The sequence below is a fragment of the Lampetra planeri genome, chromosome 42 (genome assembly GCF_965212315.1).
Source record: "Lampetra planeri chromosome 42, kcLamPlan1.2.h2, whole genome shotgun sequence".
Lineage (NCBI taxonomy): Eukaryota > Metazoa > Chordata > Hyperoartia > Petromyzontiformes > Petromyzontidae > Lampetra > Lampetra planeri.
Window position 1 is genome coordinate 4,180,314 of NC_136148.1, and position 24,610 is coordinate 4,204,923.

The following is a 24,610-nucleotide window of genomic DNA, read 5'->3' on the forward strand; positions in this document are numbered from 1 at the left end:
TGATGGTGGACTTGGTGCGTTTGTATTACCATCACTCCTGCGGATCTATGAAGCGTGTAGATCACGTGACATCTACATCGCAGCGGACAACATCCCCCCCCCCCAAACACGTTCTGTGCACGTGACAACCCTCACCAGTTGGCTGTGTCGGGTGGTGGCGGATTTCAACGACACATTTATATATTTACGCGATCTAACCCAAAAAAACCTCTACTATGGTCGATATTGCTCACGCGGCAGTGCCGAGCGCCAATTTTTGCCAACAACAACAACAACACAAAAAAAAACCACGTCGGTCAAATGACTCAATTGTGATCTCGGCGGAATGGCGAGTGGCGAAATTGCCCTGCACCCCTCCCGCCGCCGCCGCTGCTGCTGCGACATCGCCGCAGGCTGCAACATTACCGCAGGATGCGACTCCGACACGCACCGGCGAAGTTTCCTCCGCTGGGTTTCGACGGCCAAACCATTATCGCGATTGGCAAGCGCTGTGTCAGAAGCAGAGGTTTCTTTTCCCACTGAGTTGAAGCCCACTGAACTAAGAAGCTGTCTTTTAAGGTGGGGGGAAGGGGGTGTAAGGGGCGACACAGCCTACAGACAACATCGAAGCATTCCACAATTACATATTTAAAAAAAAATTATAACAACGAATTATTGTATATTCTGAAATTTAAATATAATATTATTATTGTTCTTCTTGGTTCTTTCGGTAAAGTCACGTAGAAGGGAAATAATAAAATAATAAAAACAAAACATAATAAAATCATTAATTTATTACTTCCCTGCTACGTGACTTTACCGAAAGAACCAAGAAGATGAATCCCTGCAGTCACGAAAGCTTTAAATCGAAAATTATTATTGTTGTGGCTGTGATTGCCGATGCTGAATATCGATTTTTACAGCTTGCTAAATGACGGCGATGATGAAGATTTGCTACGGTCGATAATCATTTGTTCATCGATGGGCGGCGATGATGCACCTAGCCTGGCACAAGCGCCGTGATGCGCACCACCGGGCACGAGCGAACGGCGGCTGTCGTGTTCGACTTGATCACAACTCCCTGCAAACGAGCTACACACTGACGCCCCCCGGTATGAATGCGACGTGAACGAGATGAGCGAGGACAGAAACTCCGAACTCTTTGGTTCTTTCGGTAAAGTCACGTGGGTAGATAAATAAATTAAATCACGACGTTTCGGGCGCAACACCTAAGCGTCCGTCATCAGGTGGGACAACCACAGCAAGAAACAATAATAGCTGAAGTGGGCAAAAGGGGCTGCTGTAACAAGAGGCTATATAGGTAAGAGAGGGGGGAGGGGCCCTTTTGCCCACTTCAGCAATCGTTTCTTGCTGTGGTTGTCCCACCTGGTGACGGACGCTTGTGTTGCGCCCGAAACGTCGTGATCTAATTTATGTTATTTTCTACCCACGTGACTTTACCGAAAGAACCAAAGAGTATGGATCCCTGCAGTCACGAAAGCTTCAAATCACGACAGAAACTCCGCTGGGATGATGACGATGACGACGATCGTGATCGCGTGCTGCGGCCTCACTCACGAGTCAGATTCCCCGCCCGTGGGAGAATTTGAACTCGGTTTATTTGGGTTCACGGCGCAGTGCGCTAACCGCTGCGCCACCGCTCACCCCCCCCCCCCCACCACCACCCCCGCTGCCCCCCCCCCTCCCCCCACACCGCTTCCCACTCATCCCACCAATGTTTATATTTGACCGAAATATCGGCAGAGGAGGTTTCGAGTTGCAGGCTAAAGAAAAACAAAACTGCAGCTTCGTCGGCATCGCACTGCCTCCAGTTCCTCGCCGTTCACAGAGCGCCGATGCCAAAAGCACCAACACGAAGCCAAAGGCAAAGATACCCCCTCCTATAGCCTGCACTTGCTAATGGGGCAAGTGCGGTAGGGCGAGGCGCCTATGAAGACCGGGAACGACGCACGAGGGGCTGGGTGTGGCCAGCACCACGTCCGCCTTTGTCTCCCCGGTGCTGATGTTAGTCACTCGCACAGCCGTATAGAGAACACACACATTACATGAATATATATATACACAGGAATACCTTGAACTTTCGTCTGGTTAGGGAGCAGAGCATGGCACGAATGTCAAACATGGACGGATGTCAAAGCAAACCCTTTATTTAGCCTTGCTCGTTAAGTTTGAATGTGTCATACTTAGATTTCGATTTATAGTTTCTTTCGTGACTGCAGGGATTCATCTTCTTGGTTCTTTCGGTAAAGTCACATAGGTAAAGAAAATAATAAATACATTAAATTTCGATTTAAAGCTTTCGTGACTACAGGGATTCATCTTATTGGCTCTTTCGGTAAAGTCACGTAGAAGGGAAATAATAAAATAATAAAAATAAAACACTGTAAAATAATTCTCACGACGTTTCGGCCACAACGCAAGCAGTCGTCCTCAGGTGAAGAACAGGTCTGTCGGAAAGACATTATTTTATTATTTCCCTTCTAGGTGACTATGTCAAGTTTTTCTTGCAAATGGAGAACCTTGTGGGTTATTTCAGCTCTACTATCACCACACTTAGGACCCATTAGAAATGTATTAAAGCACAAAAATAAGTATTTTACGGTAACCACAAAAATAAGCACAGTATGAATACTGTACACGTGTTTTATAATCACGGAAATAACTATGAACACTGTAGTATTATACTGTTATCACAAAAACAACTATGAATTGTTTACAGTATAATCACAGAAATAAGTACGGTATTAATAATATGTGAATAAACACAAATACAAGAGATGCTCACTGAACGACTTCTTATACTGGTAGGAACCTCCTGGTTACACCAGCCCACAGGGGATTATTGTGTCCGTCCGTCCGTCGTGCAGGGAAGGGCTGGGTGGGGAGGGAGGGGCTGGGTGGGGAGGGGCTGGGTGGGGAGGGTGGGGAGAGGCTGGGTGGGGAGGGTGGGGAGGGGCGGGGTGGGTGGGGAGGGGCTGGGTGGGGGGTGGGAGGGGTGGTGCTGGGTGGGGAGGGGAGGGTGGGGACAGGCTGGGTGGGGAGGGGAGGGGAGGGTGGGGAGGGTGGGGCTGGGTGGGGAGGGTGGGGCTGAGTAGGGGGTGGGAGGGGTGGGGCTGGGTGGGGAGGGGCTGGTCACCCCGTGGTGCCCTTATAAAACTCAACGTTTAACCTACTCACGCCGGCTTGTGCCCGCCCTCACAGTCGGGCATATTTGCGGAATACACCACGCCGCCGTTGACCCTGGCCATTGACCGAGCAACCCAACGTTCCTACCAGCTCCCTCCGCAGGACAATGTGTTTCAAAGACTGAACGAAAAAAATGGCGCGTGGCACGAACGTCGTGGAAGTTTTGGGATGAAATCGGACGGAAGAGAAAAGCCGCGTGGACGGAATTTGAAATGTGGTTGTAATTGAAAACGGCCGAAAGAGCGAATCGACGAAAGTCAAGTGGACGAAAGTCAAGGTACCGCTGTACACATTGAAACAAGAAGGATAAAGATCCCCCTTATAGGCAATCGAGAATGCTGGGGCAAGTGCTGTTAGCGAGTGGCACCCATGAAGGCCGGCACCTTTGTCTCCCCAGTGGCGATGTTTACACACCACATCAAATACTTAATTGAGGCCGAGTCAACCTAGGGGAGGCCCATGACTGGTTCAAATATTTCGCCGCTGGTGTTGGTGGCCATGAGCGGGTATTGAACACGGGTAGTGTGGCTTTGTAGCGCAAGCACTGCGCCACCACTCCCCCCTAGTCCAGACAAAGATCCCCCGTATAGCCTTAATAAACTGTTGGGACAAGTACTGTTAGCGAGCACCTATGAAGGCCGGAACGGCACACGAGGGGGTAGGTGGCCAGCACCACGCCCGACCGCCTTTGTCTCCCCAGTGGCGATGTTTTTACGCACCGCACCAGTTACTCATTTGAGGCTGAGTCGACCTAGGGGAGGCCCAGGACCAGTTCAGATAATCGTCACCGATGTTGGCCGTGAGCAGGAATCGAACTCGGGTCGCCAGGTTTCATAGCGCAGCGTAGCGCTGACCACTACACCACCGCTCCCCACACATTCACACACGCAAATGTAATTAGCTCCCAGCTAATTCGCGAGCTAATCATTTCGTCCTGTGTGAATCTGCGTCGATGCAATGAGCCCGCGCTTGGGAGAAAAGTATTGTGGGTGTTTGTTTTTTTAACGCATCTCAGCCAAGGCTGAAAACCATTTACGCGACGGTGCGTGCCTTGCCTTTCCTCGTGTAATTAAAACTATAAAACATTTTTTATTATTTCACAAGGTAAGGAGGACCCCCTGATCTGCATGAACTTTTTTTGCAGATGCGAGGCTCGCCACACATTATAGCTCAACGGAGTGGGCTTATCATCATAACTTGGACATTTATAGCAGCCAAATACTCGAAAACGCACATTGTTGATTCGAAATGTGGAAGGAAAAACTGTGAGGGCCTGGAAAAAAAGCCACTCATCACGGGGGAGAGAGACACGCAGACTCCAAATATACAGCAGGCATCGTCAGGGTGGGGATCGAACCCACGACCTCCTGTGTACCACGCGAGGTAGTTAACATCTCCTAGCCACCGTGATGATGATGAGAGAGAAATATGCAAACTAAAAATATACAGCAGGCCTCATCAGGGTCGGGATGGAAACCACGGACTCCTGTATGCCAGGCGAGGTAGTTAACATCTGTGAGCCACCGTGACGATGATGATGAGAGATGAAAGATGCAAACTCAAAATATACAGCAGGCATCGTCAGGGTCGGGATCGAACCCACAACCTCCTGTATGCCAGGCGAGGTAGTTAACATCTGCGAGCCACCGTGACGATGATGATGAGAGGGAGAAAGATGCAAACTCCAAATATACAGCAGGCCTCATCAGGGTCGGGATCGAACCCACGACCTCCCGTATGCCGGGCGAGGTAGTCAACATCTCCTACCCACCATGGCGACCCTCTCGCCGCAGTCACGGCGGGTTTGCACGACAGCTCCGGTGACGACGATCCGACAGGGCAAACGTAACCTTGGTCTAAAAATACCGTCTTGCCATGAGGGCCTCGCCGGCGGGATGTTAAACCGGGCAAATGAACCGAAGGGTAACCCCCAAAACCAAGGCACACACACACACAAAAAAACCAGCGCTAAAAGTATGATCCGCTAATATGCAGACGCGTTTTGCACACTAACAGCTGCCCTATCTCTCTCTCTCCCGTTGGATTCCGTAACGGTTCAACGGACACTCGAAAAGGCGTGTTGGAAAGCCCGCGTGTGTACAGCGGTGTCGATGCGTGCGCGTGGTAGCGCGTCTTTGCTTTTGCAGAAGAATGGAAGCGGCCGAATGGATATTCGATTGTACGAATTATTAAGCTGTGGGTTTAAAGGTCTGGATTTTGGGTGAAGAGGTTAAAAGGTTAGGGTCAGGGAGAGGTCAGTGAAAGGTCAAGGAGAGGTCGTGAAACAGAGATCCCCGTATATCCTTGACAGACTGTTGGGGCAAGTGCTGTTTGCGAGCACCTATGAAGGCCGGCACGGCACACGAGGGGGTGGGTGGCCAACACCACGCCCAGTCACTTGTCTCCCCAGTGGCGATGTTGACACACCACGCAAGGTACTCATTTGAGGCTGAGTCGACCTAGGGGAGGCCCAGGACCGATTCAGATATTCGTCACTGGTGTTGGCCATGAGCCGGGTTCGTAGCGAAGCGAAGCTCTAACCGCACCGCCACCGCTCCCCACAGGGTGGTCGTGAAACAACGACATCATCATCATCATCAGCAGCAGCGGCGATTTAGGAAATGTGTTGACAGTGATTCGTCATCACAATCATCATCGGCAGTATCAGCAGCAGCCACGGTCGCTCCACTGCTGGATGAGGGCCCTCTCGAAGCCATTGCCGCCTTGTCTCGCGTAATCAGGCAGCGGTGCTCACACACAAATGTAAACAATAAAAACCGGACGCTACAACCGCAATTCATGAAACAGCAATAATACTGCGTTGGGAAACGCGAGCGAACTATAATTTCCATAATACAGGTAAAACAAATTGGGTTAGATTACGTAAATATGAATGTGTCGTTAAACCCGCCACCACCCGACACAGCCAATTAGTAAGATTTGTCACGTGACCAGAACGTGCCAATTCGTTACGAGTACAGCACACCGCTGTGTTGGAGAGCAAATACACAACATCTACAATCCGAGTACATCTATAATACAGGGTTTGTTGGGGGGTTAGATGGCATAAATATTGGATTTGCTCTCCAACACACCGGTTAGTGCTGAACTAGTAACGAATTGGCACGTTCTGTTTACGTGACAAACCCCTTACTCATTGGCTGCGTCGGGTGGTGGCGGGTTTAACGACACATTTATATTCACGCGATCTAACCCAACAAAACAATAACCTGTATTAATTCTAGATTTGAAGTTTTCGTGACTGCAAGGATCCATACACTCTTTGGTTTTTTCGGTAAAGTCACGTAAGTAAAAAAAAAATTACATTCATTTGTTTTCATTTAAATTTATTGTTATTTGTATTATGGTCGCCACAGCCTACTACGTGTTGAACGAACTACATTTTGTATAAATTCCACCAATTAGCGGCGCTGCTGCAGACGCTGCGATGGCAGTGGCGCAGAAGCGCCGCTACAGTAACAAGTCGACGCGTTCGTCAATATCACGGTTGTTGCGTGGTCTTCAAAATAAACCAAAAAATATGAATAGGCTGACGTTTCGGGCAATGGCCCTTCTTCAGGACGGTATGGAGACCGAGTGGCGAGATAAGAGTTCGACACTTCCACTTGTTTAGACCGTGGAGCCCGGATGAGAGTGGCACGTTTGAATGACGTTATCTGACGAGCGGTGTTTGAAGAACCACATGAATAGTTGCACCGATACCGCAGGAGCTGTTTAATAGCAGGCAAGCCACGCAAACCCTTCAATAATCACAGTGTGACGAATTCTCGCCAGGCCCCCACGGTGTAAACAAGCGGTGCCACGGTGGCTAGGAGATGTCAACTACCTCGCCTGGTACACAGGACGCCGTGGGTTCGATCCCGACCCTGACGGCTGCTGCATATTTGGAGTTTGCGTCTCTCTCTCTCTCATCATCATCATCATGGTGGCTATGAGATGTCAACTACCTCGCCTGGTATACAGGATGCCGTGTGTTCGATCCCGACCCTGACGGCTGCTGCATATTTGGAGTTTGCGTGTCTCTCTCTCTCTCATCATCATCATCATGGTGGCTATGAGATGTCAACTACCTCGCCTGGTATACAGGATGCCGTGGGTTCGATCACTACCCTGACGCCTGCTGCTGTATATTTGGAGTTTGCGTGCCTCTCTCGCCGTTGTCGCGTGGATTTTTTCCTCTGGGTCCTCTGCTCCTAACGCCTTAGGAAGGCCTCACCACTGCCCCGAACAAAAGTCTCATCAAAGCCCCACCACTGCTCCGCATGGCTTCGTTCTGCCCAGGAAACTGTGGCGATGGAGGTGGTGGCTCCTCCATCATTAGCCGCTTCGGGAGCACCTCTTCCACAAGCGGGGACGTTGAAGACGACGACGACGACGACCCCACAGTGCGGTGACCCCACCCGCCCGAGCCACACAAGGAAGCGCGTCATCGCCTGCAAGTGCATCGTTCGACGCGGTCCACTCTCTCCGGCGGACTGGACCGTGTGAGTCACGCTCCTTGAAGATGACTCTGTGTGCGTCTCTCTCTCTAGGCCCCCCCTCTCTCTCACCCTCTATTCACGTGCTGTCAAGGGGCCATTGCCAGAAACTTCGCCTGTTCTGCAAGTGTGAAGGCAGGGTTGCCTGCCGATGCCTAGGCCGTTTGACTACACGTACGTGGTTTGTGTGTTCCAGTAAGACATCACCAGAACGCGCATGCACATACAACTTACGCTATAACGCGGTTCTTCCGTTCGGGAATACTTTTCGCGCAACGCAGAACGCACCCATTATAACGCTGAAGACGCACCCATTATAACGCGGAACATGCACCCATTATAACGCTGAACACGCACTCATTATAACGCTAAATACGCACTGTTATAACACGGAACATGCACACTGTGATAACACAGAACACGTGCACCGTTATAACGCGGTTTCTGAGCGGTCGACGCCGAACTACTTTCATGAGCTGCGCAGCTGAATGGAGTGAAGAGAGTAAGCGGAGCGATACAGTGATGATGCGGCGGTGCACCCTCAGTTATTCGTCCCGCCATCTCACTGTTCGTGCGTAGTAGCAGTAGCAGTAGTAGTCGTAGCAACGTATCTCGCCAAACTTCATCGCTCCATTATTTACCGCGGGGAAAACAGTGTCCCCCGCTGCAACGCGGCACTTTTCAGGGAACGCATCTACCGCCTTAAACGAGGAACTGGTGTACTCGTATTTTTACGTTAACAAAAAAAAAATTCTAAATATACGACGTTCAAAAATATTTAGTGGGTTACGCCCCAATGCCCTGAAACGGAACGGTGACCCGCAACTGCTGTGACGTCACCATCGCGTGGCATTAAGAGCGAAATGTCATCGCCATCGCAATGTCACGGTCGAGTTGTTCTTCTTGTGAGGTCACTCGCCACTGATGTTGGCCGTGGGCGCGAATCGACCTCGGGTCGCGGGGGTTCATGGCGGCAGTGCAAGACCTAACCACTGCACCACCACTCTCTCCCACTCCGTGTGTACCCGGGGACCCGAGTTCGATTCCCTCTCACGGCCAACACCGGTGACGATTTTCTGAATCGGTCCTGGGCCTCTCCTAGGTCGACTCAGCCTCAAATGAGTAGCTCGTGCGGTGTGTAAACATCGCCACTTTGGAGACAAAGGCGGCTGGGCGAGGTACTGGCCACCCACCCCCTTCGCAGCAGCACTTGCCCCAACAGTCTGTGAAGGCTACACGGGGGATCTTTGTCTCTGAATGAGTCAAGAATAATTTCTTACAACTAAACCACATTCCTGCACGCCGCATTACCGCGGTCCAGATGTCACTTCGAGCCGCTGACGTCAGCCGCGGTCAGAAATAGAACTTGGGTCACCAGATTCACAGCGCTAACCGCTGCGCCTCCACTCCACTCGCAAGGGTCAGATCACCACGTGGGGTGGGGGGGGGGCGTTAGGGGGCCCCAGGGCCCCCCCCCCCCCACAAAAAGTGAATAGTTTAGTGATGGTTGAAACACAATACTGTGGGAGCGCTGTGTTAAACCGCAACAGGTAAATTCGCTCGTCAAATCGATGGCGTTAGGGGTTCGGATGACTCCTGCGAGGTCACGGCCTTAAACTCAATATTTTCCAGAACGCTGCTTCGGGTGCGCAAGGAGGCGACCACGGAGGGGAGCGCGCGGTGGTGACAACGCCTCTCGACAATCATCCGATGTTATTGTTACACCCTGCGTTACACCGTCATCCTGCGAACAGGTTGCACGGGCGGGCATCGAACTCGACGCTGCGCCAGCTTCGTAGGCGCAGCGCGCTAACTGCGACAGAAACAGAGATCCCCCGTACGGCCTGGAACAGACTGTTGGGGGCAAGTGCTATTAGCGAGCTCCTGTGAAGGCCGGCACGGCACACGCGGGGGGTGGGTGGCCAGCACCACGCCCGGCCGCCTTTGTCTCCCCTGTGGCGATGTTTACGCACCGTACCAAATACTTAATTGAGGCCGGGTCGACCTAGTGGAGGCCCAGGACCGGTTCAGAGAATCGTCACCGGTGTTGGCCGTGAGCGGGAATCGAACCCGGGTCTCCGGCCACACACACGCATACATGTAGCCCCACACCAAGACAATCTCTGCCCACAAGTAAATCAAATATAAAAACTAATCTTTTACCAGGTAAGGCACATTGAGCTATTCTGCTCTTTTTCAGAAGTGACCTGGCCACAAATGATAACACAAACACGTGGCTTATCATCATCCCGTAGAAATGTAAAGCAGTCGCCAAAACCGGAGGACCCAGAGAAAAATCCCCGTGACCATGGGGAGAGAGAGAGAGACACGCAAATTCCAAATATACAGCAGCAGGCATCGTTAGGGTCGGGATCGAATCCACGACCTCCTGTACACCAGGCGAGGTAGTTAACATCTCCTAGCCACCGTGATGATGATGAGAGAGACACCGCAAACTCCAAATATACAGCAGCAGGCGTCGTTAGGGTCGGGATCGAACCCACGACCTCCTGTACACCAGGCGAGGTAGTTAACATCTCCTAGCCACCGTGATGATGATGAGAGAGACACCGCAAACTCCAAATATACAGCAGCAGGCATCGTTAGGGTCGGGATCGAACCCACGACCTCCTGTACACCAGGCGAGGTAGTCAACATCTCCTAGCCACCGTGATGATGATGAGAGAGAGACACCGCAAACTCCAAATATACAGCAGCAGGCGTCGTCAGGGTCGGGATCGAACCCACGACCTCCTGCACACCAGGCGAGGTAGTTAACATCTCCTAGCCACACACAGCAGCAGGGAGCACAGGTGGGTAGTGCAGCACCCGCAGTTGCACTTCCCATGAACTCAGTGGCACGGAAAGATGAAGTATGCTCGACAGTGATGGAGCTAGTGGTGGCTGTGTGTGTGTGGGGGGGGAGTGTTTTTACATTCGCAGGAGTTGAGCTACTGCGTGGTTTCCTCCTCTACTGTACAGCGGCGTTCGAGTGCCTGGCCCTGTGCTCTCAAGAGCGGAAAGGGGCTGTAAACACATCAGCACTGGGGGAGACAAAGGCGGCCGGTAGTGGTTGCGCTAACGAGCACTGGCCACCCGGGTTCGATTCCCGCTCACGGTCAGCACCAGAGGTCGCAACCGGGTACCCGATACCCGGCCGGGTACGGGTACGGGTACCCGTTTGCGACCCTGGTGCGGCCGGGTACAGGTAGGCCGTGAGTCACTGGTGAGTCACCGTTTGTCACTCATTTCCCAACGTCTTGTCTCTTCTCACAATTCAAGTTCCTAGAATCAACCCACCCGCGCGTGCAACATGGCTTCATCCCAGAGGTCGCAATCAGGTACCCGATACCCGTACCCTACCCGTACCCGGCCGGGTACGGGTAGGGTACGGGTACGGCCGGGTACGGCCGGGTACGGGTACCCGTTTGCGACCCTGGTGCGGCCGGGTACGGGTACGGAATTAAAACCCGTGTGCGACCTGTGGTCAGCGCCGGCGACGATTATCTGCACCGGTCCTGGGCTTCCCCTAGGTCGACTCGGCCTCAAACGAGTACCTGGTGCGGCGTGTTAAACATCGCGACTGGGGAGACAAAGGCGGCCGGGCGTGGTGCCGGCCACCCCCACCTCCTCGTGTTCCATGTTGGCCAACCCCCCTTCATAGCTGCAACTCGCTTAACAGCACTTGCCCCGACAGTATCTTACAGGCTATACGGGGGATCTTTATCTTTGCGTGCGCGCCGCGTGTTTTTGTTGATACAGACCCCAATTTCCACCATAAACCCGTCGTGTGTTACCGTGCACAGCGCCCAGACCCGCGCTAAACAAACTCCGGGGGCACTGTGCTCCCCCCCCCCCCATAAACCAGGCTCGAAAGTGCTCCAGCCTCGCACGGCGGCGGGGTCAGAGTTCAAATCCAGTCGCCGCTACGCGACCTCCGATGTTGGATGGCTACGTACGGTGCGAAAGAAGTTCAACGGTGCCGTAGTTACACACAGTTCAAACCTCGTTCATTCGGCATTTGATCATTCGCAATTGGGGATAATTCTGCACAGCTGCACTTTCGGCACGTGTATACACATTACACAGTAATGTGTATACACGTGTATACATGTATATACATGTATACACATGTATACACATGTGTATACACGTGTATACATGTGTATACATGTATACACATGTATACACATGTGTATACACGTGTATACATGTGTATACATGTATACACATGTATACACATTACATAGTAATGAGTAATTTGCCACAAGCCGAATTGCCGCACCGAATGGTCCAATTTCGGCAGAACACGTGAGCGACGCCGCGCGCCACGACCAAAGCAATGACTCCGTCTGGTGGCAGCGTGCGTGGTGAGCGTGGTGAGTGTGGTGAGTGTGGTAAGTGTGGTGAGTGTGGCGAGCGTGGCGAGCGTGGCGAGCGTGGTGAGCGTGGTGAGCGTGGTGAGTGTGGTGAGTGTGGTAAGCGTGGTGAGCGTGGTGAGCGTGGTGAGCGTGATGAGCGTGGTGAGTGTGGCGAGCGTGGTGAGCGTGGTGAGCGTAGTGAGCGTGGTGAGCGTGGTGAGCGTGGTGAGTGTGGTGAGCGTGGTGAGCGTGGTGAGCGTGGTGAGCGTGGTGAGCGTGGTGAGTGTGGTGAGCGTGGTGAGCGTGGTGAGAGTGGTGAGCGTGGTGAGCGTGGTGAGCGTGGTGAGAGTGGTGAGCGTGGTGAGCGTGGTGAGTGTGGTGAGTGTGGTGAACGTGGTGAGTGCGGTGAGTGCGGTGAGCATAGTGAGCGTGGTGAGCGTGGTGAGCGTGGTGAGTGTGGTGAGCATGGTGAGCGTGGTGAGCGTGGTGAGTGTGGTGAGTGTGGTAAGCGTGGTGAGCGTGGTGAGCGTGGTGAGTGTGGTGAGCGTGGTGAGTGTGGTGAGTGTGGTGAGCGTGGTGAGTGTGGTGAGTGTGGTGAGTGTGGTGAGCGTTCGTGCAGACCTGTTGCTCTGGACTTTGCCTTGTTTATGCACCCTGTGCAAGCCAACCCACTCAGAAATGTCGTCTACACCCACACGAAGACGTCATAGAAAGGGGCTGAAGTATGCATCCCCTAGTCTGCGAGACAAATCCAAGGTTTTGGATAAAATTGCTGCAGGGTGTGTGTCGATGCGTAGGTTGCGTGAAGAGTTTGGAAAACAAATTTAGATAAACAAAACGTGTTTGGGGCAGGAGGCACTAGGGAGTACCGTTGTACATAATTCGGAATATTGGATAATTCAGCAAGTCCAGAGCCCTATTTGTGTCGAATTAACAAGGGTATACTGTGCATCAACTCTGGACTTCGTTTTACAGCAAGGGATCTATTCGAGCCGACCACCAGACTGCGTGCTTTTATTTTATTTCAGCAGCCAGCAAACCACCACATCCAGTATACCCTCTTTGCGCCGGCCCCTCGACTGCTCGTGCCGAGTCACACGTGACCACTTGCTCCACGGTCTACCAGCTTGGCCAGGGAAAAAAATATTCAGTGAGAAGTGAAGCACCTTGGACATACGTTCATCCGCATCATTCCTGGACGTCTGTGACAAAAAGAGCTTCATAGCTGCAGTGTGAATAAATATAACGATTCTGAATTAACCGATTGCACGCGCAAAAATAATGGCTCAAATATTAAACGTGATTTAGACTCGGATTTTTGTATCATCCTTTGTTAATCCATTTCTGGATGAAAGAATCCCAAAGCCGAATCGACGGCCATACTTCACTCCTGCTTGTAAGGTGGTCTCGTCGCTCCGTCTCCACTGCTGTTGTCCCCTCGGACGCAATCCCTCCCTTTGGCTGCAGTTCTGTCACCAGGCCCGTCCGTCGGCCGTCATCGCTTTCTCGTTCAACCCCCAGAGTCTTATGTTTATTATTGCAACATTTTTTGTATCCGATTTTTAATGGCCAAAAATCAATCGTTACGCGATGGCTCATTGGTTTCACTCGGGAGGGCTGTCTCAGTGCTTCTCGAAGGCTCACGCTCAACAAACATCACAATCTGAATATTTATATTGATCCTGGAGAAATCCTTACGAGCTACGAAGCTTTTTAAATCCTTTATATTAAGTTCGCTTGCTTGCGTGCTTGCGTGCTTGCTTGCTTGCTTACGACCGTGCAAATCTTTCGGTCGTTTTTTAACCCACTTCCCGTAATCCAATCGAGCTGACATTTTGCACACAGACTCGTTGTGCGTGACAATTTATTTTCGTGAATTTTTTTTTCCAAAATTTTCCACTTTTTAGGAAAACATTTTTTTTCATATTTTATTTAAAATACCAATGTGATCAGAATGAAACTCTTACTCAAGAAAAACAGAAATGAATAATAAAATAAAACCGATGCCACGCATATAAAAGATTTATAGTGAAAAACTTTGTTTTTACGGGTTAATTATTTCCTCCTTGCAGATGTCCAGCACACGGACCATCGCCCGTTACCAGTGAACCAAGTGACTGTCAGAGGTGGTGACTGTAAAGTCGCTACGGATGGGCAAAGTCCAACGCGACCTGGTTATTGGTGGAGACTGCTAAGGCGCAGCACCTGCAATTGCCCACTCACCGCCACTGCTGGCGGAGAGAAGGGGGTCCCCCCTCCTCCTCCTCCTCTTCAGCGGGAGACGCGGCGACTCCGTCGAGCGACCGGTGGCGAAAATTGAGCGATTTGTCGTCACACTGCAGTCAGCAGGCGTGACCTTCAAAATTAACAGCCTTGACTTTCAAGCGGCATCCTAAAAATACACGCACAGTGTATATACGTATACATACTTAAGGCATATTGATAACGGGAACAATTCCAGATCTTAACATTTGGATGCAGGCCCAAAGCAGAAGCCCCAGCACCACGATGTACTGCGGAATGAAGGAGAGTCTTTGATCAAAACGCATCGCTTCAATCTGATAATTACTCAGGGAATGTCCGTCGGAAATATGGGCAGGGCACGGCACGGAGAGCAGAGGGGACGATGACCGATGAATGAGATCGGTGATGAGTGGGAGCCACAGGAGAGGGGGGAGCGCTCGATGCACTGCATATATTCACATAGAGACCCACAGACTCACATAGAGACCCACAGACTCAGAGACCCACAGACTTACAGAGACCCACAGACTCACATAGAGACCTACAGACTTACAAAGACCCATAGACTCACATAGAGACCCACAGACTTACAGAGACACACACACTCACATAGAGACCCATAGAATCACATAGAGATCCATAGACTCACACAGATCCATAGACTCGCATAGAGACACATAGAGATACATAGACACACATAGATATCCATAGACTCGCGTTGAGACCCATACACTCATAGACTCACATAGATACCCATAGACTCAAACAGAGATCCATAGACTCACACAGAGATCCATAGACTCGCATAGAGACACATAGAGATACATAGACTCACATAGAGACCTAGACTCACATAGAGATCTATATACTTACACAGAACAGCTTATCACCACCTCGACGACCACCATAACCATTATCACCACCTTACTATCACCACAAGCACCACTCAAATAAAACCCACCAGACACTCAACAAAAAATACCCGTCATGATACCACGAGCAGCACCACTACAATCTGAATCTACAACTACCACCACCACTATCATCAATAGTCCGACCATCAACATCACCACAACCACCACAACTACCTCCGCAAACATCACCAGCGCCATCGTTACCCTGAACATCACCACCACGATAATCTTCATCACCACAACTACCCTACCATTACCACCTCTAAGACCATCAACACGGCCATCACTGCCGACACAACCACCATCGCCATCGGAGGTTCCAGCATCACTCGGTCGCCTCCGCTCACCACTCCGTCTCCACTCACCGTGACCCAGGCCACACTACTGTCACCTCACCCACACACACACGCACCTCACCACCACCCCACACTGCTGTCACCTCACCCACACACACACGCACCTCACCACCACCCCACACTGCTGTCACCTCACCCACACACACACGCACCTCACCACCACCCCACACTGCTGTCACCAAAGACAAATATCCCCCGTATAGCCTTTAACAGACCGTTGGAGGTGCACGTGCTGTTTGCACCAACGAAGGCAGACGCAGCGCTTGCACGAGATTGGGGAATGGTTCCGATCCCGACCCTGACGCCTGCTGCTGTTTATTTGGAGTTTGCGGTGTCTCTCTCTCTCTCTCATCATCATCACGGTGGCTAGGAGATGTTAACGACCTCGCCTGGTATACAGGAGATCGTGGGTTCGATCCCGACACTGACGCCTGTTGTATATTTGGAGTTTGCGATGTCTCGCTTTCTCATCATCACCATCACGGTGGCTAGGAGATGTTAACGACCTCGCCTGGTATACAGGAGATCGTGGGTTCGATCCCGACACTGACGCCTGTTGTATATTTGGAGTTTGCGGTGTCTCATGTCTCTCTCATCATCACGGTGCCCAGGAGATGTTAACTACCTCGCCTGGTATACAGGAGGTTGTTGGTTCGATCCCGACCCTAACGCCGCATTTAGAATCAACACTACGCGTTTAGGCATTTCACTGCTGTACATTTCCACGCGATGACGATGCCGAAAAGCCACCGACTTCGTTTGTGATGACCAGTTCGCTTCTGAAAAGGAGCTGGTAAATAAATAAATAAATGCTTTCGTTTTTAGAGATGGAGAGATCGGGGTGGAGGGGGTGGGGGTGGGTTGCTGGGTCGGGTGGATGAATGTATGGGTGGCTGTCCAGAACCGCCACCCCCGCGCCCGGCCGCCTTTGTCTCCCCCCCCCCACCCCACCCACCCACCCAAATCAAACCAAAAACCTCACCGTAACGGAGGCCACGTTGCCGTCGGCCAGCACGATGTGGTGCGCCTCCCAACGGCGCAGCAGCCTCAAGCCGAGCCCGTGGCGCACGACCGCGGAGCGCGCGTGCCGGATGGCGCACACCTGCACGTCGCCCTCGTGCAGCAGCTTGAAGCGTGAGCCCGAAGCGGCACACTTCCATCGCTTCCCGCTCGGAGCTCCTCCGACGTCCCCCACCTCCATGGGGGGCGGAGAACGGTGGTGGGGGGTGGGGGCGGAAACAGAGGGGGGGTCGCGGCCCCCCTCCTCCCACCCCTCCCTGGCTAGGGGGTGGGGTGGAGTGGCTGTGGGTGGTGTGGGTGGTGGAGGTTGAAGTGGGTGGCGTCTTCTCTCTCCGGCAGCCGTTTGCTTGCGCCGAGGGTTGCAGCGGAGGCGACGTGGGTCGATTTGGTTGGCTGTGCTGTGTGCGGAGACCTTCTTTCGCACCGTACGTGGCCGACCGTGCTAATGGGAGGGTGGGGGGTTCTGGTGTTGGTGGCGGGACGGGCTACCCACGCCACCCGGCTCGGAGACGGTGAATCCGAGGTCCCCAGATCTTGTGCTCGCCGTCGACGATGCTCCCTCCGACTCTGGGTCGGGATCGCTTTTCCCCGTTTTTTCGTGTCGTCCTCTTTAATATTTAATCCCGATGTTGGCTTCGATTCTGGGTCACACGCGCCACCACCACCACCACAACTCTCCCTGATCCCGATCGGATCGTTCTTCAGCTTTGGCCCGCAACGGGTTTGTTTTTTAAATATCACTCCGATTTCAAATCCGATTTCAAGTCCCGGTTTATCTCGCCGTGCTCCGCGTCTTCCTCCTCCGCTGCTCCTTCTTCTTGGCTTCCAGCACCAAGACCCGGAGTGAATCCCAGCACAACCACAACCACCACGACCACCTCTTCTTACGGCTGCTTGACAAACCACCTCAACTACCACCACCACCGCCTCCTCCTCCTCCAACGCGTCTTTCCACCGAGAACCCGGGCAGCGACGTGGTCGAGGCTGCGGGATGGGACAGACGAGAAGGAACGATGATGATGATGATGGTGGTGTTGATGTTTATGATGGTGATGATGATGGTGGTGGTGATGTTCATGATGATGATGGTGATGATGATGGTGGTGGTGATGTTCATGATGATTATGATCAGAGATGATCAAAGAGGGAGGAGATGACGATGAGATGGCGATGATATAATGAGAGATGAACAGAGAATAAATGGGGAGATCGTGATCATGACCAGAGGTGTTCATTAAATATGACGAAGATGGATAAATGAATGATGATGATGATGATGAGTTAATTATCAGACGAGGATAACGAAGAGATGAAGAGGAGACGTTACGAATATGGTGATGAGAGATGAACATAGGAGGGGCGTGATGGTGATGATAAATAATCAAAGATGTAGACACAGAGAGGGGCAGATGATGATGATGATGATGGAAGATGTTAAGAGATGAACAGAGAAGCCGATGGATATGATGAGAGATGAAAACGGATACTTTGATGGTGGCCATCATGATGACGAAACGCGAATCGAGAACATTATCACGACGAGATATGTGGACGTGAGACGGACAAATACGATGACGACTAATCGTTGACACGCACAGAGGAAGAGTCTACGACGACAGTGATGACAACTCATCAACCATCACGGACTACGCCAGTTGACATGGAACGTACACACGCTTCAACAACAAAACAACGACTGAAGCTTACCTCCCTTTGCTTCTTTGTGGGTTTGCCCGCTGCCGCCGCTGCTGCTGCTGCCTTGAGGTGGTGGTGATGATGGTGATGGTAGGTGATGGTAGGTGTGTGTGTGTGGGGGGCGGTAGGGCTCGCAGCGTCAATCTTAGCAGAAGCGACGTTTCGTCTCCCGATTGACGGACGTCTCCGTTGTCTCTCTGCGAACGCCGATCCTCCTCCTCCTGCACCACCACCACCAGCACCACCACCACCACTACCACGGTCTCAGCACAGACGACGCCGCTCGCGTCAATGAAGATTCGACGGAGATAAAAAAAAATCGCTGATCCGTGCCGATGCTGCTGCTGCTGCTGATGCTGTTGCTGCTGCTGATGATGATGGTTATTGCTGCTTGCACGCGACAAGGCAAACGGTTCGGAAGGTGAAGGCGCGGCAGGGGCAACAACAACAATAACAACAACAACAACAACAAAGGGGTGGGGGGGGGAGAAGCTTGAAGCTCTCCCCGACAGCGCAGGAACAAGAGCGGGCGGGCTTGTGACGAGCACGGGGCGCGGAGTGGAAGGAGAGCGAGCGGGAGAGGAGGGAGGGGAGGGAGAGGGGGGGAGGGAGGGAGGGAGAGGGGGGAGGGGAGGGAGGGAGGGGAGGGGAGTGGGAGAGGAAGGGGGGAGAGGGGAGGGAGGGAGGGGGGAGGGAGGGGGGGAAGGGAGGAGGGAGGGAGGGGGAAGGGAGGGGGGAGGACGCAAGGATAAACTCTTGACCAGCGGCGGTGACGTCAAACGGGGAGCTGGGGGTGCTGGCGTTCGCGAGTGCGTGGGTGGGGTGGTGGTGGGGAGTGCAAATGAGAGGCGTGTGTGTGTGTAGGGGCTGGAGTGTGTGTGTGTAGGAGTTGCGGTGTGTGTGTAGGGGTTGGTGTGTGTGTGTAGGGGCTGGGGTGTGTGTGTAGGAGTTGGGGTGTGTGTAGGGGTTGGTGTGTGTGTAGGGGTTGGGGAGTGTGTGTGTAGGAGTTGGGGAGCGTGTGTGTAGGTGTGTGTGGGTGTAGGAGTTAGGGTGTGTGTGTGTAGGAGTTGGGTGTGTGTGTGTAGAGGTTGGTGTGTGTGTGTAGGGGTTGGTGTGTGTGTGTAGGTGTTGGTGTGTGTGTGTGTAGGAGTTGGTTGTGTGTGTGTGTAGGAGTTAGGGTGTGTGTAGGGGTTGGTGTGTGTGTGTAGGAGTTGGGGTGTGTGTGTGTAGGAGTTAGGGTGTTTGTGTGTAGGGGTTGGTGTGTCTGTGTAGGAGTTGGGGTGTGTGTGTAGGGGTTGGGGTGTGTGTGTGTAGGGGCTGGGGAGTGTGTGTGTAGGAGTTAGGGTGTGTGTAGGAGTTGGGGTGTGTGTGTAGGGGTGTGTGTGTGTGGGGGTTGGGGTGTGTGTATGTTAGGGTGTGTGTGTAGGGATTGGTGTGTGTGTGTGTAGGAGTTGGTGTGTGTGTTTGTAGGGGTTGGGGTGTGTGTGTGTAGGAGTTGGGGTTGGGGGTGTGTGTGTGTAGGGGCTGGGGTGTGTGTGTAGGGGTGTGTGTGTGTAGGGGTTGGGGTGTGTGTATGTTGGGGTGTGTGTGTAGGGGTTGGTGTGTGTGTGTAGGAGTTGGGGTGTGTGTGTAGGAGTTGGGGTGTGTGTATAGGGGTTGGTGTGTGTGTGTGTAGAGGTTGGTGTGTGTGTGTAGGGGTTGGGGTGTGTGTGTAGGAGTTTGGGTGTGTGTAGGAGTTGGGGTTTGTGTGTGTGTGTAGGAGTTGAGGTGTGTGTGTGTGTAGGAATTGGGGTGTGTGTGTGTAGATGTTGGGGTGTGTGTGTGTGTAGGGGTTGGTGTGTGTTTGTGTAGGGGTTGGGGGTGTGTGTAGGGGTTGGTGTGTGTGTGTGTGTAGGAGTTGGGGTGTGTGTGTAGGAGTTGGGGTGTGTGTGTAGGGTTGGGGGTGTGTGTAGGGGTTGGTGTGTGTGTGTAGGGGTTGGGGTGTGTGTGTGTAGGAGTTGGGGTGTGTGTGTGTGTGTAGGGGTTGGGGTGTGTGTGTGTAGGAGTTGGGGTGTGTGTGTAGGAGTTGGGGTGTGTGTAGGGGTTGGTGTGTGTGTGTAGGGGTTGGTGTGTGTGTGTAGGAGTTGGGGTGTGTGTGTGTAGGAGTTGGGGTGTGTGTGTAGGGGTTGGTGTGTGTGTGTGTAGGAGTTGGTGTGTGTGTGTATGGGTTGGTGTGTGTGTGTGTAGGGGTTGGTGTGTGTGTGTAGGAGTTGGGGTGTGTGTGTGTAGGAGTTGGTGTGTGTGTGTGTGTAGGAGTTGGGGAGTGTGTGTAGGAGTTGCGGTGTGTGTAAGGGTTGGGGTGTGTGTGTAGGAGTTGGGGTGTGTGTGTGTAGGAGCTGGGGTGTGTGTGTGTGTAGGGGTTGGTGTGTGTGTGTGTAGGGGTTGGGGTGTGTGTGTGTAGGAGCTGAAGTGTGTGTGTGTGTAGGGGTCGGGGTGTGTGTAGGAGTCGGGGTGTGTGTGTGTAGGAGTTGGGGTGTGTGTGTGTAGGGGTTGGTGTGTGTGTGTAGGAGTTGGGGTGTGTGTGTGTTTAGGAGTTGGGGTGTGTGTGTGTAGGGGTTGGGGCTGTGTGTGTGTAGGAGTTTGTGTGTGTGTGTGTAGGGGTTGGGGTGTGTGTGTTATGGAGTTGGGGTGTGGGTGTGTAGGGTTTGGGGTGTGTAGGTGTTGGGGTGTATGGAGGAATTGGGGTGTGTGTAGGGGTTGGGGTGTGTGTGTGTGTAGGAGTTGGGGTGTAACAGCACTTGCCCCGACAGTCTGTCGGAAGACTACCCGGGTGACCTTTGGTGCGATGGGCGTCTTGTGGGTGTTGAGCGGTAGTGTAGTAGGTAGTGTAGTAGGTAGTGTAGTAGGTAGTGTAGTAGTAGTGTAGTAGTGTAGTAGGTAGTGTAGTAGTGTAGTGTAGTAGGTAGTGTAGTAGATAGTGTAGTAGGTAGTGTAGTAGGTAGTGTAGTAGTAGTGTAGTAGGTAGTGTAGTAGGTAGTGTAGTAGTGTAGTAGGTAGTGTAGTAGGTAGTGTAGTAGTGTAGTAGGTATTGTAGTGTAGTAGGTAGTGTAGTAGTGTAGTAGGTAGTGTAGTAGTGTAGTAGGTAGTGTAGTAGGTAGTGTAGTAGTAGTGTAGTAGGTAGTGTAGTAGGTAGTGTAGTAGTGTAGTAGGTAGTGTAGTAGGTAGTGTATAGTGTAGTAGGTAGTGTAGTAGGTAGTGTAGTAGGTAGTGTAGCAGGTAGTGTAGTAGGTAGTGTAGTAGGTAGTGTAGTAGTGTAGTAGGTAGTGTAGTAGGTAGTGTAGTAGTGTAGTAGGTATTGTAGTGTAGTAGGTAGTGTAGTAGTGTAGTAGGTAGTGTAGTAGTGTAGTAGGTAGTGTAGTAGGTAGTGTAGTAGTAGTGTAGTAGGTAGTGTAGTAGGTAGTGTAGTAGTGTAGTAGGTAGTGTAGTAGGTAGTGTATAGTGTAGTAGGTAGTGTAGTAGGTAGTGTAGTAGGTAGTGTAGCAGGTAGTGTAGTAGGTAGTGTAGTAGGTAGTGTAGTAGTGTAGTAGGTAGTGTAGTAGTGTAGTAGGTAGTCTAGTAGTGTAGTAGGTAGTGTAGCAGGTAGTGTAGTAGTGTAGTAGGTAGTGTAGTAGTGTAGTAGGTAGTGTAGTAGGTAGTGTAGTAGTGTAGTAGTGTAGCAGGTAGTGTAGTAGGTAGTGTAGTAGGTAGTGTAGTAGGTAGTGTAGTAGTGTAGTAGGTAGTGTAGTAGTGTAGAAGGTAGTGTAGTAGGTAGTGTAGTAGTGTAGAAGGTAGTGTAGTAGCTAGTGTAGTAGTGTAGTGTAGTAGGTAGTGTAGTAGTAGGTAGTGTATTAGTGTAGTAGGTAGTGTAGTAGGTAGTGTAGTAGTGTAGTAGCTAGTGTAGTAGTGTAGTGTAGTAGTGTAGCAGGTTGTGTAGTAGTGTAGTGTAGTAGGTAGTGTAGTAGTGTAGTAGCTAGTGTAGTAGTGTAGCAGGTAGTGTAGTAGTGTAGTAGGTAGTGTAGTAGGTAGCGACAGCCTGCCGAGCTACCAAATCCGATGACTGGGAGGGGTTCGATTCCCGCTCACGACCACCAATCACAGCGGCCAAGAGTATCGATCGTGGGCATCCCCTAGGTGGACTCGGCCTTAACATGAGTAATCCCCAAGTCCGGTGTGTTTAACATCAGCACTGGGGAGACAAAGGCGGCCGGGCGTGGTGCCGGCCACACACCCCCGGTCGTGTGCCGTGCCGGCCTCCATAGGTGCACTTGCCCCAACAGTATGTTAAGGCTATACGGGGGATCTTTGTCTTTGTGCGAGTCACTGAGCGGGTGGCGGGGGGGGTGTATAATGGAGAGTGCGTGGGAGTGAGTTGCCTGTGTGTGCACGTCTAAATAAAGATTCTGATTCTGTACGTGGGGTGTGGGATTGCCTCTCTCTGTGTATTTGTGTAGCTACAGGAGGCCGTTTGTGAATTTAAGGGAGTGTTTAGGGTGCGCGCACGTGTCACGAACAGTGTATAATAGGTGCTCGCTAACAGCACTTGCCCCAACAGTCTGTCCAGGCTATACGGGGGATATTTGTGTATAAAGGTCCTCGCTAACAGAGCACTTTGCACCAACAGTGTGGGCGAATCTTTGGTCTTGCACGGCGACAGATTGTGCGTGCTTAGGAGTGGATACGTCGGTGTGTGTATGTATGTAGGCGCGTGTGTGTGTAGGGGCTGTGTGTGACCCGTGGCACCTGCTGGGTCTGGCCCCCGTGACCTCCTGCCAGCGGGCGTTCGACACTTCACGTGGCCTCAACGTGCACCTAGCCTGGCACAAGCGCCGTGGTGACGTCACCGCCACTTAGTGGCGAATGGCGGTTGTTGTTGTTGTTCTTGTTGTGTATGTAGAATTTCCATTGACAACACAAGTGACCATGATCGGGTTAGTTTAACGCGTTGTAGGCATTCGCTACCGATATTATTCATAATAAAGGGGGTTTTGGGGTTAGATCACGTAAGTATAGATGTTGTGTCGTAACCCTCCACCAACCGACACAGCCAATTAGTTGAAAGCGATAAATGCGTGCCCAAGCCACTTGCACCACGACTCTCCTGGGTTCCAGGTCGGTCACGGAACAACACCAGTGACCCATTATCTCAACCGATCGTGGTCCTCCCCTAGGTCGACTCAGCCTCAAATGAGTACCTGGTGCGGTGTGTAAACATCGCCACTGGGGAGACAAAGGCGGTGGTGTTGGACACCCACCTCCTCGTGTGCCGTTCCAGCCTTTATAGGTGCTCGCTAACAGCACTTGCCCCAACACTCTGTTAAGTCAACACGTGGGATCTTTGTATGTAGCGCATGGGTTGTTTAAGAATGTGTGTGCGAGGGAGCGGTGGTGCCGTGGTTGGCGCACTGGCGACCAGTTCCTATTCACGACAGCGGCGAATGCATAAGCCAGTCCTTGGCACTCCCGTTTAGGTTGACTCGGCATTAAAATGCCAGACACAAACGGGCCGGGTGAAGTTCTTGCCCCACCCCCCACACAACCTTCGTTCCTGTGCTGGATTTAAAAAAATCTGTTGACCCCCACCCCCCCCCAAAAAAGCCTTGTGGAGGCTATACGGGGGACCTTTGTATGTGCCAGTCGTGGTAGGTGTGTCTTGGCCGTGTGGTTTGGCCTGCTTAGCCAGCCGAAGAGAGCGGCGCGTTCTCAAATCTGCTCTGCCGTGGAAATGTCCTTTGGTTGCCAATGCTTTCACGAGGTCCCTTTTCAATCAACACAATGGGAGGGTGTGGGTGGCGTATGTTCACCGTTCGTCATAGGTAATATCACCATCAGTAGGAGCGGAACATCGCCAGTTGCAGAAGAATGATCGTGGGTAGCCATGTATCATCATCATCATCGATAATTGATCATCATTCGCAGCAGAAATGAGCGAAGTTCTTCATTAGAATGACCATCATCTGCAGCACGGACATGTGGAAGATTGCCCGCAATCATTACGTTTGTCAGGACCTATTTAAGAAATATCTTTGTATTTCCTTTGCCAACACCTACGTTCTATTTATTCCCCACCAAATAGATGTTTTTTTTTAAATATACAGCTGCTTGAACTGAATGGACGAAGTGTAACATTTATATTCGCAAATTATCCGATCCATTTTACAAAATAGAACAGAATGCTTTTTGTTCACAACATAGCCATCATTTTAAAGTTTTCTGCTGATAAGTGAGCCGTGTCAAACTTGGAAGCAATACAAAAAAATATATAAAAAATTTGGTGTTAATAAAATGGCACGACGTACCTGCCTTGAATACGATAAAAC

The 24,610-nt window shown here is 51.8% G+C and overlaps 1 protein-coding gene across 1 annotated transcript; it reads right to left on the reverse strand.

Annotated features, from left to right (window-relative positions):
- Nucleotides 1-16,765: 16,765 nt before the first annotated feature.
- Nucleotides 16,766-24,104, reverse strand: LOC144732234 (uncharacterized). The gene is made up of 3 exons (XM_078613633.1): nucleotides 24,095-24,104; nucleotides 18,288-18,538; nucleotides 16,766-17,564 (listed from the first exon to the last, which is right to left on the reverse strand). The coding sequence occupies exons 1-3, from the start codon at nucleotides 24,102-24,104 to the stop codon at nucleotides 16,842-16,844; spliced, it is 984 nt and encodes a 327-aa protein (XP_078469759.1). The 3' UTR covers nucleotides 16,766-16,841.
- Nucleotides 24,105-24,610: the final 506 nt, after the last annotated feature.

What these genes read in the sequence shown, in the direction of transcription:
- LOC144732234 (XM_078613633.1), bottom strand. An exon ending in CCACAAAGAAGCAAAGGGAG is followed by an intron (nt 17,565 to 18,287) that starts GTAAGCTTCAGT and finishes CCCATCCCGCAG; the next exon opens with CCTCGACCACGTCGCTGCCC.